We start from the raw sequence: 19,585 nt of genomic DNA on the forward strand, positions 1-19,585 counted from the left end.
TTTTACTTAGCAGCACTATTATATTAGTTGTTTACTGGGAACCTCACCCTCATGTCTAGTATTATCTCAGCATGACTCCATATCCACCACTGTGCCAGCTGAAGAGATGTCAGAGCAATTCACATTCTGCATCTTATTGGGAAATATCTAACACACAAGCTGTTCTACACAAATGGAGCACGCTGAATGAATAGTCCGTATATTATATGTATCACATATTCTAAAAGAAGCACTTGGATTATATACAACAGTATCTAAACTTTACTTTATATATAGCATGTTCAGTGGTGTAGTCACCATGGAGGCAGACCACGCAACTGCTATGGGGGCCCATGTGGCAAGGGGGTCCTGAACAAAGTGTGATCTGCCCCCATGGTACTGGCTACTGATCACAGAGCCACACAGCGGCTGCCAAATTCTTCAACCCCCAACCCCCCACAGAGAGACACAGCACCAGTACCCCCCGACCCCGATAGCAGACCACAGAGAGACACAACACACACAGACACAACAGAACAGAACAAGGACAACAAAGCCACACAGTATAGTGGCCACCTTGGGGACTGCTCCAGGCCATGCCTGCTATGGGGCCCCATGAAACCTAGCTACCCCCCTTCCCCCCCCCCCCCCCGCATGTTCTCTTTGATAAGTTGGGCCTACTGGCTTAGCTCTAATATAGCTCACTAATGTCCTGGGTCTGGACTCTACTGTATGTTCCAACTATGAATGAAAAGTAATTTCTGTGGGAAACCGGGATAACTTCCTATACTGGTTAATATTAGAAATGTGTTGTCACTACAGATTTTATGATTATATACTGCGGCTGCGGCTATGCCAAGACGAATGCCAAGCAAACTTTAAAAAGGCTTTTTATAAGACTTCCCATCAGTTCTTGCACTCTATTACTGTCCAATTTTCTTTTTCTATTACTAAAATTCTAAATTCAGCTGAGAGAGAAATTCTACTTCTACAGTCAACCTATCCAATGCATTTGTAAAGTCTTCAGACCTTTTTCACTTTTTTTCTGGTTTTGTGACCATTTATGTGCACAAAAAAAAGAAAAGAATTATGTTTTCCCCATCAATCTGCACTCAATGCCATATAATAATGAAATGAAAACAGAATTTTAGAATTTAGACCTTTTTGATATTATAGTTGAAATTTAGCTTTCTTGATCTTTTGAGACGTTTCTACGCCTTGGTTGGACATAGTTGACAATGCATATCAGATGAAAAACCAAGCTATGATGAGGAAAGAGCTGCCTGTAGAACTCAGAGACAGGATTATTTGGAAGAGGAAAGAGCTGCCTGTAGAGCTCAGAGACAGGATTGGGTGGAGGAGGAAAGAGCTGCCTGTAGAGCTCAGAGACAGGATTGGGTGGAGGAGGAAAGAGCTGCCTGTAGAGCTCAGAGACAGGATTGGGTGGAGGAGGAAAGAGCTGCCTGTAGAGCTCAGAGACAGGATTGGGTGGAGGAGGAAAGAGCTGCCTGTAGAGCTCAGAGACAGGATTGGGTGGAGGAGGAAAGAGCTGCCTGTAGAGCTCATAGACAGGACTGTGTGGAGGAGGACAGAGCTGCCTGTAGAGCTCAGAGACAGGACTGTGTGGAGGAGGAAAGAGTGTCCCAATGACGCTAAGTGCACAGCCAAGACCATGTCGGAAATGTACACCTGCTCCAGAGCAGCAGCAGGTGCAGGTCCCATCGGCTTTATGAAGAGGTGTGCACCTTTTAGTAAATTTGGCTGGGTAATTGTGGGCAGCGCTCTGTTTAAGACCAGTGTACAACTACCCCAGTCTTGATAAATCTCCCCCTTAACCTACACTTGCTGGTCACTGTCACTTAACGAAGACCCGCTTGCCCATTGTGCTTACACCCAAGATCCCAGAGCAGGTGGCCAAATGTTTCATGCCAAGAACTTGATTTATTATGAAACTATTAAGACCCTCTCAGCGGATTGGTTATTGAATGTTTGTTTGTAGCTCTTTCTCTATCAATCTCTTCTTTGTAACATATATTTGATAGGTTAACATATAGTAGGGGGGAAAAATTGATGTTCGGTAACTGCAGGATCAGACTGCATAGTTTGTAGTCTGTTGCCATGGAAACACATGGGTCTTCATAGAAACTGTAGACTCAAAATGAGATATCTATGTAAGGCTATTTGCAATGTTGTATCGTTTTTAATTGTTGATGCATTGTATTAATATAGGTTATATTGTTTCTTTTTCCCTTTTAAGTTACATCAAGATTGGGTATAAATTTTATTTTCTCCTTTGATAGTTATAAAGTATTTTATATTGGATGTTCCCTCAAGAGTTTACGTAAGGATGTACTGAGGTTGACATTGAGTTGAGGAGGAGTGAATTAGTATAGGGTTTACTTTGCCAAATCAATTAAATCTTGACCATGGCGGAACCGCAATTAAATCCATTTGGATACTATGAGGAAAGAAACAACATTTGTCACCGGCTGATACAATTATCCTAGTACAACTTGTACACTGTAATTAGTTGGCATAACATGTGAGTTTTTTTCCTCATTTATCTGGTTTTCTTTTAGAAAGTCTTTAATCCTTTCTGGGGGAGACTTTTGCATAAAAACTTTTTTTTCTTTTTTTCTTTGTAAGATCCAAGCAAAAAAGACCTCCTCCGCGGCCTTCATCTTTTTACAGTCCTGTCTTATAAAACTAGAAGCCTGACATTACAAAGTGGTTACAATTCATATCTGTAATCTTCTTACATCAAGCCGTGAACGCTAAAAAAAAAAATTAAAAAAAAAAGCGCGGATAGTTACTTCAATGGTTTAATTGACGGAATTGTTTTAACAGGTGTTTAGAAAAACAGAATAAGATTCCTCCCATATTACCAAGGCCAACTTCTAGCGATATAAAAATTCTATATGCTTCTATAGCTTGAGGCATTTTATTTCCAGTGCCAGCCTGTTCAGTGCTTAGGGTAACCCTTTCCTTTCTGTCCCACTGTTTCTTGCTTGTCTACTCACACAACAAAAACCCAGTGCATCAGTCACCCTTTCCTCCCCACATGCCTTGTATAGTAGAACACTATGTTAATCATCAGCCCAGAACAGTCTAAGCCTGTTCCGAGACCTTCCACCAGCACCATCTCATAGCAGTAAGGAAGTAAATTTGCGTGCCGTACTTGCAGCTGTAAAATGGAGTAAGGCTTAATAACCGAGAATGCACTAAAAAATAAAGTGAATCTGTCTGCTGTAATTCAGGTTCCAAACTGCTGACATGGACAAGGAGAAACATGATACCTTTCATATACCCAGCTGTGCTTCCAGGATGTAGAGGCATGCTTTTATTTTATAGTACAGAGAGTTAAATAAGCTTTTCCGAGCTCCTGAATAGCTACAAGCTTTTATTTACCGGAGCGCAGGTCACAAAGCATGCCCGGAAACCTCTTTAACCCTTAGTGGACCGGGCCAATTTAAAATTTAGCATTTTAGTTTTTTCTTCCTTGTGCTTAAAAGGCCATAGCAGTTGCAATTTTTCACCTACAGACCTACATGAGCTCTTATTTTTTGCGTCACTAATTGTACTTTGCAATGACAGGCTGAAATTATGCATAAAGTACACTGTGAAACCCGAAAAAAATGAAATGTGTGGTGAAATGAAAAAAAAAAAAAAACAACACTTTTTTTTTATTTAGGGGGGGGGGGGGGTTGTTTTTAGGTCGTTCGCCCTGGGGTAAAACTGTCTTGTTATTTATGTTCCTCACGTCAGTACGATTACAACGATATGTAACATGTATAACTTTTATATTATGTGATGTCTTGTAAAATTTCAAACCATTGTTAACAAATATAAGTTCTCTAAAACCGCTCCATTCCCAGGCTTATAGCGCTTTTATCCTTTGGTCTATGGGGCTGTGTCAGGTGTCATTTTATGTGCCATGATCTGTACTTTCTATCTTGTTTGCGCATATGCGACTTTTTGATCTTTTTACTACAATTTTTCTGGATTTGATGCGACCAAAAATGCGCAATTTTGCACTTTGGGATTGTTTTGCGCTTACGTCATTTACCGTGCGAGATCAGGAATGAAATAAATTAATAGTTTGGGCGATTACGTATTATAAAATGGGAAAAGGGGGGTGATTCAAACTTTTATTAGGGGAGGGGGTTGTTTATATTATTTTTTATTTTGTTTTTAAACATATACTAGAAGCCCCAGGGTTATTCCCCCTGGGGGACTTCTAGTATATGCACACTGATCTCTCATGAGATGAGATAGGCATTCTATTGCTTTCGGCTGCTGCAGTCGAAAACAATAAAGTGCTGAGCCGGGATCAGCGCCACTACGGCACAGACCCCGGGCGGTATGAGATGCGGGGATCGCTCCTCCGTGACCACGTCGTGGGGGGGGAAATCCCCCCCCACTTGACACCAGGGATGGGCAAAAGCTGCTTTTTAAATGCAGCTGTCAGCTTTGACAGCTGCATTTAAAAAGCTAATTAGCGGTCACGGCAATATATTTTTTGTGAAATTTTTTTGTGGAAAATGGGGCTTGTGCAAAAAAACGAAAACAAAAAAAGTGCACAGTAATGCCGCTCCGCACTGGTGCTGGAATCAACCCCCCACCCCTAATTTTTTTCCGCCTCCATTCTCCCAGCATAAGACAAGTTACGTTTGTGTGATGCAGATGTGGGATTGATCTGGTGCCAGCCTCTTAAAAGTTTTGTGATTTATAAAAATCTGATAAAAAGTAGAAGGGGAATATCACAGTTCTTGCCAAGTTTTAAGAGGAAAAAAAAAAAGATTAGGATCAGCCATGTGACTCTGGTGGACTTTTTATTTATCTTATTTATTTGGGTTTTTATTGTTAATTTACAAATTGGTATAAAAGAGCATGTGAGCTATTGCAGAGCTTGCGAGGTAACACAAAAAATAGGACGCTCTTATAATTTTTATTTTTTATATTGTTAAAGGGGAACTATCAGCAGGTTAGAAGAATCTAGCCTCGTGATATCCCCCTAATGCACAGAAGACGCTGAGGAGGATGATATGTGTCTTGCCTTCCTCCTCGGCGCCGTTCCTGTGAGGTTAGCCGTGTATTCCTCAGCCCAGAGCACCATTAGGAGCACTGCCCCTCCCCCATTGGGCTGAGCCCGCCGCTCCTTCTAATAATCAATGGAGCGAGCGGGCCGGATCAGCGCTCTGGGGGAGGAGCAGTGGTCTTAATGGTGCTCCGGACCATGGATTTAACTACTAACTGCAGGTGAACGGCGCCGTGGGGGAAACTAAGAGACATGCATAAGCGAAGAGAAACAAAAGTCCAGTGCACTCACCGATCTGCTGGAATCTTCAGTGGTTTATTGATAGCAAATCATACCGAGGAGGGGGAAAGGTGGAATAGGTGCGGGACCGTCTCTGCAATCACAACAGTTTCACGCCGCAGCGCTTTGTCAAGTTCAGAGTACGTCACTACCGGGATAGGAATGTCTTATATACAATCAGTGCACACATGTGTCAAAACAGAAATACAAAATACAAGTAATAAAGTATAAAAATACAATCTTACAGGAAACGCTCCAGTCATTTCTTTCATTGAGCCCGTTCGGGCCAGTAGCGTCTAATTCCGCTATCCAGATAGCTTCTCTTCTGAGAAGACTCTGGTGTTTGTCTCCTCCTCTGTCTTTAGGATCGATCCTCTCAAGACCTAGGAAACGCAGACATTTCCCGTCTCCCGCATGGGCCGTGTTCACATGCTCTATAAGACGGGGGAACGCCTTTCCCCGCTCTTACGGCGTACATGTGTTCTTTAAAGGGCGTCCATATAGGTCGTTTGGTTTTACCTATATAGAAGCGATTGCATGGACACACAATGCCGTATACTGTGAATGTAGATCTGCATGTGATTAGATTATGAATGTAATAATCTGTACCATTGAGTTTGATGTAGTCAGTGGTGATAAGCTGGGAACAGTAATTGCACGTCCCGCAGCGCTTGTTACCTTTCAGATGCGTGTGTGTCAACCATTCACTACCAGTTTTTTTGATGACTGAATTCACATTTAGTATATCGCCGATGGTGCGATTTTTACGATATGTAATTAAAGGACCATGTGACGCGATTTCGCCAATGTCTTCATCTTGTTCAAGTATATGCCAGTGTCTACGTATACTTTGGGCTATAATATTGTTAAGTGGTGAGTTTTGGAAGGCGAAAGTAAATTTTCTGTGTTGAGTATCTGGGGGAGGTTTAGTTGGAAGTAGGCTTTCTCTGGACAGCATATCCACTTTTTTTCTCTAGCGTCTGCTATGATCTTTGGAGGGTAATGTCTAGCTACCAACCTCATCTCTTATTCCTGGGCCTGGCTGGAGAAGGATTGCTGAGTATTATTTATTCTTTTTAGACGGACCAATTGGCTGAATGGAATAGAGTTTTTAACTATAGTAGGGTGGGAACTAGCATAGTGAAGGACCGAATTGCAGGCAGTTTTTTTCCTAAAGACAGATGTCGAGAGGTGGCCATTTTCTACGTCGACTTGGACGTCTAGGAAGTCTAGAGACATGCCTCCTATCTTATATGGGAACAGCATGTTCACACCGTTGGAAGTATTTAGAAACTCAACAAATTGAGCAAAGCCACTCTCACTCCCCTCCCACACGACGAACACATCATCGACATACCTAAAGTATGCTTTGATGCTACCGATGTGTGGGTTTAGGGCATTAAAGACCAGATCATTTTCAAGTTTGGCCAAAAACAAATTTGCATACGTGCAGGAGACCGGCGTGCCCATGGCCGTCCCAATCTCCTGCACGTACCACTGATCCTGAAACAAAAAAACATTATTGTTCAAAATAAATAGCAGAGATTCTTTAACAAAGTCCCTGAATTCAGGGGGCTTCTCACATCTAGATACGAACCAGTCGATCGCCTCTACACCCGCATCATGAGGGATGCGGGTGTAGAGGCTCTCAACATCAATAGATGCTAGAATGCATCCTTCAGTGATATGGACAGACTCTAAAGCATTGATGAAGTCCCCTGAGTCCTTGAGATAGCCCGGTGTCCCGACCAGGAGGGGCCTCAACGTCCAGTCCAGAAATTGTGACAAGAACTCGGTGGTGGAGCCTATGGCTGACACTATGGGGCGCCCAGGTGGTATGTCCAGGTTTTTATGGACCTTAGGAAGAAAGTACCACCTGGGCGCCCTAGGTGACAGTGGGAGCAGCTTCTCTGCTGTGCGTCAATTCCTCCTTTGCAACTGTGCTTGTTGAGGAGGCAGCGTAACCGTTCATGTATCCTGGGCAAAGGATTTTTTGCCAAAGGGGTATAGGTGGTACGATCTTGCAGCTGCCTATTAGCCTCTTCGTTGTAGTAGGAGCGTGACATGATCACGGCAGCCCCACCTTTATCCGCCCTCTTCACAACTAGGTCAGGGCAACCTTTCAGCCATTTCAAGGCCCTGTTCTCGGCGGCTGATAAGTTATTAGTGGGCTTGGGATAAAGTAGGGCTTTCACATCCTGAGCCACAAACTTCTGGAATGTGTCTATCGGGCCTCCTGGTGTAACTTGGGGGCAATAGGTCGACTTCTTCCCTCCTTTAAAGGGTTCATGTAGACCGGGTCTGTCCGTCAAAGTCTGTTCGTCCATGTCGCTAAGAGGCGAACACATTGAGCCTTCTGTGAATTGAAATCTAGAATCCCAGGGGACCTACAGTGCAGCGGGTCTCCCGTGGGTTCTGCGTGGTGGTTTTATCTCTGCTATTTATTTTGAACAATAATGTTTTTTTGTTTCAGGATCAGTGGTACGTGCAGGAGATTGGGACGGCCATGGGCACACCGGTCTCCTGCACGTATGCAAATTTGTTTTTGGCCAAACTTGAAAATGATCTGGTCTTTAATGCCCTAAACCCACACATCGGTAGCATCAAAGCATACTTTAGGTATGTCGATGATGTGTTCGTCGTGTGGGAGGGGAGTGAGAGTGGCTTTGCTCAATTTGTTGAGTTTCTAAATACTTCCAACGGTGTGAACATGCTGTTCACATATAAGATAGGAGGCATGTCTCTAGACTTCCTAGACGTCCAAGTCGACGTAGAAAATGGCCACCTCTCGACATCTGTCTTTAGAGAAAAAACTGCCTGCAATTCGGTCCTTCACTATGCTAGTTCCCACCCTACTATAGTTAAAAACTCTATTCCATTCAGCCAATTGGTCCGTCTAAAAAGAATAAATAATACTCAGCAATCCTTCTCCAGCCAGGCCCAGGAATTGGAGATGAGGTTGGTAGCTAGACATTACCCTCCAAAGATCATAGCAGATGCTAGAGAAAAAAAGTGGATATGCTGTCCAGAGAAAGCCTACTTCCAACTAAACCTCCCCCAGATACTCAACACAGAAAATTTACTTTCGCCTTCCAAAACTCACCACTTAACAATATTATAGCCCAAAGTATACGTAGACACTGGCATATACTTGAACAAGATGAAGACATTGGCGAAATCGCGTCACATGGTCCTTTTAATTACATATCGTAAAAATCGCACCATCAGCGATATACTAAATGTGAATTCAGTCATCAAAAATACTGGTAGTGAATGGTTGACACACACGCATCTGAAAGGTAACAAGCGCTGCGGGACGTGCAATTACTGTTCCCAGCTTATCACCACTGACTACATCAAACTCAATGGTACAGATTGTTACATTCATAATCTAATCACATGCAGATCTACATTCACAGTATACGGCATTGTGTGCCCATGCAATCGCTTCTATATAGGTAAAACCAAACGACCTATATGGACGCCCTTTAAAGAACACATGTACTCCGTAAGAACGGGGAAAGGCGTTCCCCGTCTTATAGAGCATGTGAACACGGCCCATGAGGGAGACGCGAAATGTCTGCGTTTCCTAGGTCTTGAGAGGATCGATCCTAAAGACAGAGGAGGAGACAAACACCAGAGTCTTCTCAGAAGAGAAGCTATCTGGATAGCAGAATTAGACGCTACTGGCCCAAACGGGCTCAATGAAAGAAATGACTGGAGCGTTTTCGAGATTGTATTTTTATACTTTATTACTTGTTTTTTGTATTTCTGTTTTGACACATGTGTGCACTGATTGTATATAAAACACTCCTATCCCGGTAGTGACGTACTCTGAACTTGACAAAGCGCTGCGGCGTGAAACTGTTGTGATTGCAGAAACGGTCCCGCACCTATTCCACCTTTCCCCCTCCTCGGTATGATTTGCTATCAATAAACCACTGAAGATTCCAGCAGATCGGTGAGTGCACTGGACTTTTGTTTCTCTTCGCTTATGCCAGTATCGTTCTCCTTTTCCCCGTTGCACCCCGACTATTATCTCAGTTGGTTCGTATATGTCTATGCATCGACTAGGTATCAACACGTGAGCCTAGTCCACCCCTAGTGCGCGCACTACCTTCTATTGACCAAACTAAGAGACATAACCTTCGTTCTCTGCACCCCATTCCCATTAGAAGCTATCAGCAGGTTAGATTTGTCTTAACCTGCTGCTGTGTGTGTATATGCTACCCTATTTTACGTTCTAAGCATTCAGTGATTTAACTATATTATAAAATTTTGTGTCTGTCTGTCTGTCTGTCCTCTATAGACTTCCAAACGCCTGAACAGTTTGACCCCAAATTAGGCACGCAGATACATTGAGCGCCCAGGAAGGTTAGAGGGAGACATACAGGAAGGGAGCGGGAGGGGGCAGAGCGCCCCATAGAGATGACTGAGAGAATCTCCAGCACATTGCACACACACGTGCACACAGAACAAGACAGACAAACAAACACAATATCGGATAGTCAAACAAGCAAGGTCAGAACCAAACGGGCAGCGTAGTACAAAATCCGGTAACAATTGGATAGTCAAAAAGCCAGAGGTCAGGTAACAAAGTCGAGCAAGCAGAGGGAGTTAGGACAGGGATCGCAGGAATAGACAGGGGGAGCTGAGACCTAAAAGCCAGCACTGGGAGACTGGCTTAGCTTTCTTTTATGATAATTAAGAGCCAGGAACTCAGATCTTCCAGGTTCCAGACAGGTAGAGAAACCAGTCAGTCAATAGACTTATTTAGCTGTATAATCAAGTCTAGCAGTGATCAGTTTAAGGCTGGGTTCACACACTGTATACTTCAGGCAGTATTTGGTCCTCAAGTCAGGTCCTCATAGCAACCAAAACCAGGAGTGGATTGAAAACACAGAAAGGCTCTGTTCACACAATGTTGAAATTGAGTGGATGGCCGTCATATAACGGTAAATAACTGCCATTATTTCAATATAACAGCCGTTGTTTTAAAATAACAGCAAAAATTTGCCATTAAATGACGGCCATCCACTCAATTACAACATTATGTGAACATAGCCTTTCTGTGTTTTCAATCCACTCCTGGTTTTGGTTGCTATACAGCCTCACAAATACAGCCTCAAATATACATAGTGTGAACCCAGCCTTAGGGTACTATTACACGGAGCGATAATCGTTCCATGTAATAAATACGATGATTCGGCTGATCGTTGATATAGGTTTAGACCTATTTTCGTTGGGCGCATGTAATAGCGGTGCGCGGCCCGCGACTGACGATATACATTACCTATCCACATTCCAGGGCTGCTGCTGCGGTCTTCTTCTCCACGGGTCCTGCGCTCTCTAGCTTCAGAGTGGCCTGGGCCTGTGATTGGCTGAGCGGCCTGTCAGCAGGCAGGCCACTCTGAAGTTAGAGCAAGCGGGACCCGTGGAGAAGAAGACTGCAGCAGCAGCAGCAGCCCTGGAACGTGGATAGGTAATGTATATAGTTAAGCAAGGGCTGCAAGGACATCGGTAACTATGTCCCTGCAGCCCTTGTTTAACGATTATCGGGCTGTGTAGTAGGTCCAGTAAACGAGCGACGATCTAGCAGATCGCTGCTCGTCTACAGGTATTATCGGGCCCCCATCGGCCTGTGTAATACCACCCTAACTCCTGCATTGCTAGGGAGCTGAGAAGCAAGCGGGTGTGTCACGCAAAAGTAAAAACAGGCCCAGTTCACACCAGGTTACTGCACAATCCTGACATTAGTATTTCCCTTCTTATTATGTTAGAATAGATATATGTATATACCAGGCAGGATTACATTCTGTTACTGTAGATTTACCAACCACATCTGCTGGAAGTTTGTTCCAAGCATCTACTACTCTTTCAGTAATCACTGAATATTGTCTAATTTTTCTTTTTAAATAATGATTTTGAAGCATTTTATAAAATAGCCAGGGCTGACACCAGACTTTTCTTACAGTGAAATTATAGTAGTTGTCAAGGTACAGATACAGGTACAGATGCTTCCATTTGCCTATTTGACTTTAAGAACCTAGATAAACACTTGGAATGTTGTAAGATTCTATTATCAGTAAATTCTGAGAAAGCGTTATTTGGTAGGGTTTAGAGATTTAGAGAGAATGCCCTGATTAGATTAGTTTTTTGTTGTTGTTTTTCTTTCTGATTCTTTAGGGCCATCCTGTCATTGTGTTCAACCCCATCAGCTACATTTAGGGCCCTATTACACGGAGCAATAATAGGCCAAATCAGGCCAATTCAGCTGGTTATCGATCCATGCAATAGAGAGAACGATTAGCCGATCACATGATCATCGGCTGATCATCTCTTTAGGTCTTGACCTAAAAGCATCGGCATTGCTACGTCTAATAGCAATGCACGCTACGTGGCCGATGGCTCATAAATCTGTAAACAAAAAAATAAGGTATTAACTCACCTTACCATGTTCCCCAGTGTCCTCGGAGACCTTCCCCGTTATCTGCAGCTCTGTCTTCTCTGCTTTGACAGGCCGCCGGCTGCTCGGCCAATCATTGGCCGAGATAGGCCGCAGCCGTCAGCCTAACACTGCAGAGAAGGCATGCTCCTAAGCGAATTCATTTACAAATTCTCTAAACATTGTGGGCGCACATGTTAACTTATAGTACTGTCATTTGGCGGGAGCAAGGGATTATCCATAATCCCTTGTGGCAGTCCAATCACCTGCAAGCCCCTCTGTGATGTCAGAGCTTCTCCCTTGCCCTGTATATAGTGTGATCCACTTCCTGGGTGCGGGCAGTAGGCTGTATGTGCATTGAGAGAGATAGGAACAGAGAGGAGAGGCTAGGTGAGTCCATTGTGGGTGAGTGCCTGGGGGTGCTGTAGGTGAAGTTAACCTAGTGTGTGTGAGAAGTGGTGTCTATTGAATCCAGGTTGTGGGTGAAGTTAACCCATTAGTATCCTAGTTTGCTTGCTGTAAAGCCAGTGTCCAATTCAACCAGTCCGTGGGTGCATTTGCCAATATCCACTGCTGTCCTAGGAGAAAATTAATTTTACGATTCTATCCACCCACATCCACTGCTGTCAAGGGCAAAAATTAAATGACGGTGTCGGGCTCGTAGCACGACACGCAAAGGTGAGCAATATTCTATCACTCACTACTACACCAACCTACCCTGCAGAATTACACTATGTGCGCCGTGCGCTGTATTCCCCTTTCTCTTTCCAGCATTTAACAAAAATTGTAATTTTCCAATTTTTGACACTGCAACAAAAGCAGCTGTTAAACAAAGCATTACTCTAATGTAATGTAAAATATTGTGGCATATTTTTAATAGTTGACTCTTCTAAAGTGCAACTGCCCACAGAAGCTTTTTAGCAGAGGCCTAAAGGTTTTGTGCCAGAATTAACTGATAAACCTTCACTAAAGCTCCAGTTCCAGCTGCAGAAAACTGATCCGAAGCAGTGGTCAAGCTACCACAGAGGCAGACCATGCAACTGCTAGGGGGCCCGCACTGGCGAAGGGTAGTCTGCCTCCATGGTACTAGCTACGATGATCTGCCTCCATGGTATAAGCACCCCTGGACAGAGGCTTGTGGCAGCAACGCTCCATTCACCCGAACCCCCCTCCGCACTGGGCCATCACACTCATACTCATCTGGCCTAGCGTAGTTAACCGATGTTCCTTCTCCTGGCCTCCCCAGTGCACAAGTGCATCGGGAAGCTGGGAGAATGAAGTAACACTCTAGGCTGGTTGAGTATGTGTGGGGGGAGAAGATTCATGGGCCCTGTAGAGTTTTTTTGCTATGGTGCCCATGAATCCTAGCTTTGCCCTTGCTCCAATGCATAATGCTTCCTGCACCATGCTTCACTGTGGGTATAATGGGTATGATGGTAATGTGCACTGTCCGCTTTGCACCAAACATACCTTTTAGAATTTGGTCCAAAAAGTGGAGAAGTTCAACCCTGGTCTCATCAGACTATAGCAAGTATTCACACCTGCTTTTAGCAGCTTTTGAAAAACATAGCTGAACTTGGATGTTTTGCTTTGTAGGAAAAGACTTGGGTCTTGCCACCCTACCCCACAGCCCAGTCATATGAAGAATACAGGAGATTGTTGTCACATGCAGTACACAACCAGTACTTACCAGAATTTTCAGCAGCTTCTTTAATGTTGTTGGAAGCCTCCTTGGCCAATTTTTTCTTGTTTTTCATCAAGTTTTGAATGACTTCCAGTTCTTGGTAATGTCACTGTTGTGCCAAATTTTATCCACCTCTTGATGACAGTCTTCACTGCGTTCCAGGGTATATCTAATGTCTGAGAATTTTTTTTTACCCTTTTCTAGACCATTACTGTTCAACAATGAGATCCCTTTGATGTGTTGGAAGTGGTTTATGGACCATAGCTCTTGCTGTAAAATTCTACTAAGTAAATGTCAGGCAAAATCCTGTTAGAACAGCTGAACTTTATATGAGAATCGGAATCACTGTAAATAGTGGCGGCCATGGACTGACGACTATTTAAAATGAGTTTCAAGTGTACCTGTCATTACATATGTATACAAAAAAGACAAAACAAAAGTTCCTTACTGTTTAGTGCCCCATTGTGCTGCTCACGCTTGAGTTTCGCAGTGAGCTGGTGGGAGGGCCTTTTTTTTTTTACTCTGAGCTGGTGGGTGGAGTCTTTAACTCTGATCTGGTGGGTGGAGAGTTTGGCCAATCAGCATTTATTTTAACTAAGACAGCTGATATCACTTCCTGCATTTGGTCTCTTTATTTGCTTTTTCTAAAGACCAAATGGCCTTAGTGATGGAGGACGGACTGCAGGTTTCAGTAAGTGAGACACCTAGTGGCCAAATGTATAGCATCATATAGAAAACAAGAAAAAAAAATAAAGTCAATGAAGTCAACTGCAAAGATGTAATAAATCACCTCCCCTGCTGATTTAACATGATTAGTATTTATAGTGTCCATTTATAATCTGATTGGCTAATTCTGATTATGTTTAATTGAAAGCTTCGTAGGCGTCTAATCTTACACCAATGTGTGATTATGGGCAACCAAATATGTGGGCAATAAAATATTATCAGTCTAATAGGAGTAATGTATTATTGTATATACAGATTGTTATAGATTAGCAATGTGTCATGGTTCCCTGTGTGTAGTGAAGAGAGTGCGGTCTGTGCTTTTTCCGAAAACAAGGTTGTAACGCCCATCACAACAACTCACTCTTTTTTTCTTTCTTTCTTTGCAGGCCATAATGACTACATGTGTCCCGCAACCAATCAGTGCACCATCGACAAGAACAGGAGAAAGAGCTGTCAAGCCTGTCGACTCCGCAAGTGCTATGAAGTGGGGATGATGAAAGGGGGTAGGTACTAAGTGCACGGAGAGAGGGATCTGCCAAATGTAGAAGATACCTCACTTTGTTTCAATCAAAGAACCTTACAATCTAGAAACCCTCTAAGTTTGTCCATGAGTGCTTACGACCAGCGTGCTCTCCCATCGCTAAATTGGAAAGTTCATACAAAGGCAATCTATGCACATAGTAAATTAGCCTTTATAGCGTCTGGAAAAGTTGGCACGAACTATAAGACGTTTGAGAGGACCTCTGAAGCACATTGCTGTAAGTGCATTCTGTAATGTTGTAGGCTTTTTAGGTTTCATATCGCATAATTGGAGCATGTAATTTTGTACTTTCCTTTTTATGCGTGTACTAAGAAGTGATGTTAAATCAAGGTGAGACACTAGAATTTAGGATGTAAAATGAATTCTCACCAACAAAGAGTTGCAAACAACAGAAAAGGGCAACACCAAGATAATAATTTTAAAGGCGAAAGACAAATTTAACCTGCTGACAGTCCCTTATTGCACCCAGGGTGGCGAGGAGGATGTTATGTCTCTTACCTTCCTCCTTGGTGCCGTTCCCGTGCTGTTAGCAGTGTAATCCTCGTTCCGGAGCACCGTTAGGGTGCGTTTACACAGAGAGATTTATCTGACAGATTTTGGAAGCCAAAGCCAGGAATGGATTTGAAAAGAGGAGAAATCTCAGTCTTTCCTTTATGACCTGTTCCCGGATTATAGTCCACTCCTGGTTTTGGCTTTAAAGATCTGTCATATAAATCTGTCTGTGCAAACGCACCATTAGAAGCAGTGCCTCGCCCTCCCCCCAGGCAGTGATCCAGCTGGCCCGCTCCATTGATTATTATTAGGCCGACTCTGCACTATGGGGGCGGGGCATTGCTCCTAACAGTGCTCCGGAACAAGGATTACACACAACAGCACAGGAATGGCACCAAGGAGGAAGGTAAGAGACATAACATCTTCCTCGCTACCCTGTGTGCAATAGGGGGCTATCAGTAGGTTAGATTTGTCTAAGCTGCCGATACTTCCCCTTTAAGTCCCACAAGCTTTACAACTTAAACTCAGAGAGGGCCATTTGAACACATGTGAGCCGAGTGCAAAGATCACAAAAACGGACTCTCGTTCTTCCGATAACCTTGCCGCGTGCTTTTTTTAGGTGTCAAAGTGAAAGCTACCTGAATAGTTTGAGTAATCAGGACTAGCCATAGGTGTGTGAGAAACCGAAGAGTTGAATATAAGTAGAGGCTGTCCCTCAAGCAAGGAGGGGGGGGGGGGGCGCAGAAGGTCAGAGAAGGTCTTTTGGCAGAGTTGACTTTGCCTCTTATGTTTGGGGTCTATGATGATTTCTATTTCATACCAGACTTTAAGCAGATCTCAGGGGATTGCCTCTTGGAGTGATCGACTGTGGTGTATCCTTAAGATTTAAAGTCTATCTAGTAGATTTCTTTTCAAGTTATATGGAACCTAATAGCAGGTTAGAAGACAGAGAATGTGTAATCGGCTGCTATGTTTCCATAGTGCACGGAACGCTGGGGATGAAAATAATTTTTAGTGCCATTTTTACTAAAGCTTAACGCCCGCTCCTCTGGGACGAATCAGGAAACAGAGTTTAGGGCCCGAGAGGGGCCTAGTGGTAGGGCCCGGGAGCTGACAGATTCCCTTTTAGTTGGTCAGTCATGGCTTTCTAAGTCGCACAATCTTTGGTTGCAGTGTTTTTCAGGTGTTCATGTTAAGAAGAGAAGACATAAGTAATAAACAGGTTGCTGTAAGCGTGTGACATCTGGTTTCACAGTATGAAGGTCAAGTGCTGTTCTGGTCCATGGCCAATAATTGGAAGACCCACTTAGTAGTTAGTAAAGGAGGCAGTGCCAGCCTGCAGCTCTGGGTGACCAATAAAGCAAATGAACCATTTCACTACATAACTTTTTTTTTTTTCACGACCTGGTCAGCACCGCGCGTAAATCTTTGTGGCACAGTCTTTTTTTAAGAAAATTGGCGCCCAATTCCCACGATCTGCACTAGTTTCTTCATTCGGATATAGTGTTGTTCTATGCACTGGAGACGGGCCTGGTGCCCCTAGTGTATCGCTATATCCTCCCCTTGGGGATGTGTCTCCTTCAGATCAAGTCTGGCTGCATCACCGAGGGGCAGGGGATATTGGTGCACTGGGGACTCGGGGCCTGCCAAAGTGCCCCAATTACAGCGCCAGCCAAAGTGCCGCCATATATACTGGTTATACGCATAAATGCCTATTCTTAGGGCCAAGCAGTATTTCCATTCATGGTTTATATGTCACTTCCTTCAACTGCGCTCATTAGCAAACTAGGCCATTCATCCACTGGGATCAGTAATCAGCTGACCATCAGATAGTCCCTGGACGTCCCCGACCAGGTTCGGTCCACTCCATGACAATCCAGAAAATATTGGCAGAAGACCTTTACACTGACTAAAAAGAACCTGGGATTGCAGGCGAGCATTTTTCAGGCCTCCATCTGACATCTATATTTTATTAAGAATAGTGTTCGGCTGGAGAATTTCTTGTATGTGAAGGGTGAAGGCTGGATCACACACAGACAATGAGCTTACAGCAAAACAGATGGTTCAGGCTGAAGAACAAAACATTCCCGGCGTAGAGAATAGACTCTACCAGAACCACAAGGAAAATTCTCTGGGGGATTGTTTTCTCAAGGGGGAACATACAGGAAATATTTAATAGACCGAAAATGTTGGGAACCTACAATTATTCCATCTAATACGAAGCTTGTGAAAATCCGAGGCCAGTCCTGCTGAAAACTTCTGTCTTCTGATTTCAACAGCTATGTCCAAACCTTCTTCCCACCATGCTTGACGGATTTTTTTTTTTCTTTGATAAATGCAGAAATGTAGGCCAGTGATTTTTTTTTTTCCCTTGGCCGAATGAAGATGCAAGACTGCCAGTAATGTGTCTTCTACAGGAGCCAAGCAAAATAATGTTACATCTTCCCCGGGAGAGGAACCACCGTTCATTCTTCTCATAATAAAACATGATCTATCTCATGTAATCCCGCTACAAGACTCAGCACAGTATGCAGGCAGGTGGCACCCAGTCAAAATGCCAATCTGTGGCAGGGAGTTAACGCTTGGCACTTGTGTCGTCTTATCTAAATTTGCCTAAACTGCTATGTGCCATGGCATTTACCTTTTGAAGTCCTCGGCCGGGCAGATGGCCGACATACATGGAAGCACGGCTAATTCATCAAATAGTTTTAGTAATCATATTTTACTTGAGCATGAAGTCAAAATGAAACAATTGACTCGGATAACACTGGGCAGGCTCGCGAGGTGCCCTCAGTCTTCGGTGTTCAGATTGACATCAGTTCGTTTTATTCCCTACCCCACTCGAAAAACCAGCATTGAGTGTCAACGTTCCCATTTTCAAAGTGGTGTCTCTCTCTTTATTCTCTGGCACTGTCTAATCTCTGCTAACAGTTGCTTATAGGGACACACACTATGGCAAGTGGCCCAGGACCGCTCAACAAAGAGCAACGTCTAGTGGTGAAGGCAGAATGAGGGATTAGGCCGATCTCTCCACAAATCTGGATATGGAGGAAACCACAGCCCTCCATCCACTGGCAAATTCACATCACTTTATTGCAACAAACCAGTTGTAAAGTTCTAGCCTATGGCCTTATTCTCCCGTTCCGTGCGTAGTCCATAAATATGGTAGATGTGCTATGGAACAGAGTGAGGAGCTCCCGGCATCATCATTCATTATGATGCCAGGATCTCCGTATTAGTTTAAATCTTTGTGCCACTGTACTGACACTGCTGCGCAGAGTTGACAGTACAGTAGCTCGAAGATTCGGAGCTCCTGGCATCATATTGAATCTTGATTCCAATCCCTAGCACGTCTCCTGTGCACGGACCATAATGACGGAAAGTGGGAAGAAGCCTCATGGCCAGTACAGTATTTTTTTAGTCATCATGTCCTCCAGAATTGTGCTGCTTCAGATTTTGTAATACTGCAGCCCGCCGCCAAGAGCATAAGGTACCTGCTCGGCGTCGCGGTGCAGTGAGCTGGACCGGAGCCGGGAGCCTCACTGCAGCTGCACCACCGAGCAGGTGCCTTATGCTCTCGGCGGCGGGCTGCAGGATGCGGCCGGAGATGGGGGGATGCGGCCGAGGATGAGCTAATGCGGCGGTGGGGCTGCGGACAGCGAGGGGTTAAAGCACATATTCACAGCAGGATTTTTATCCCGCTGCGAATATGTGCTATCATAGGGGTGAATAGTACCGGATCCGCAGCGGTTCTCGCACCCTTAATAGTGTTTGGTACTGTGTATTCTCCAAAAAACTCTTTATACTAAATTGGGTAGCAATGGTCTAAGAAAAATGCTAATAGGCCTCTAACTTTGCATGAAACAGCATTGGAATGGAGTAATCTGTAAGACGTATTATACAGATAACATTGCTATAGAAGACAGTAAAACGCTGTGTATTCAGTATTTTAACACACAAAAAAAAATTATTTCCAAATGTAACAATTCATTCAGAGCAGTTGGTTTTACCGCGGCCTCTTAGATCTCTACCGATACTTATGTTTTTTGCTGCAGAGATCAGTGACCTTGTCACATGTCAGGAACGCGCCTGAAATCCCCCCGACCTCTTATATAACCTGCCATTGCTGTTTACTGGTCCGAGGTCGATGCTGAGTGGACATTATAGCAAATATTCACTCTATATTATACTATTCAGAGGAAGATTAAAAGACAATTTCTGCACTCCGTGGGCTTCTACAAGTATCCTGGATTCAAGGATATATTTCTTATTTCAAAATGGTTCAATTTTGTGACTTTTGATATTAAAGTCATTTTCAGTAATAGCGCAATTTTTCTCTATTCCATCTCCTTTAAGAATATTGTTTCCTGAACTTCTCTTTTCTGTTCTAAGAAATGTGCA

The 19,585-nt window shown here is 43.7% G+C and overlaps 1 protein-coding gene across 2 annotated transcripts in view; it reads left to right on the top strand.

Moving 5' to 3' along the window:
- The window catches only part of ESR1 (estrogen receptor 1), a 129,969-nt gene that overhangs the window by 73,733 nt on the left and 36,651 nt on the right, over positions 1–19,585 (top strand). For both annotated transcript variants that reach the window (XM_069954797.1, XM_069954798.1), the window contains one exon: positions 14,538–14,654. In XM_069954797.1, coding sequence (XP_069810898.1) covers positions 14,538–14,654 — 117 coding nt within the window. The remainder of the gene's footprint in view (positions 1–14,537; positions 14,655–19,585) is intronic.

Source organism: Dendropsophus ebraccatus, chromosome 15 (assembly GCF_027789765.1).
Source record: "Dendropsophus ebraccatus isolate aDenEbr1 chromosome 15, aDenEbr1.pat, whole genome shotgun sequence".
NCBI classification, from domain to species: domain Eukaryota; kingdom Metazoa; phylum Chordata; class Amphibia; order Anura; family Hylidae; genus Dendropsophus; species Dendropsophus ebraccatus.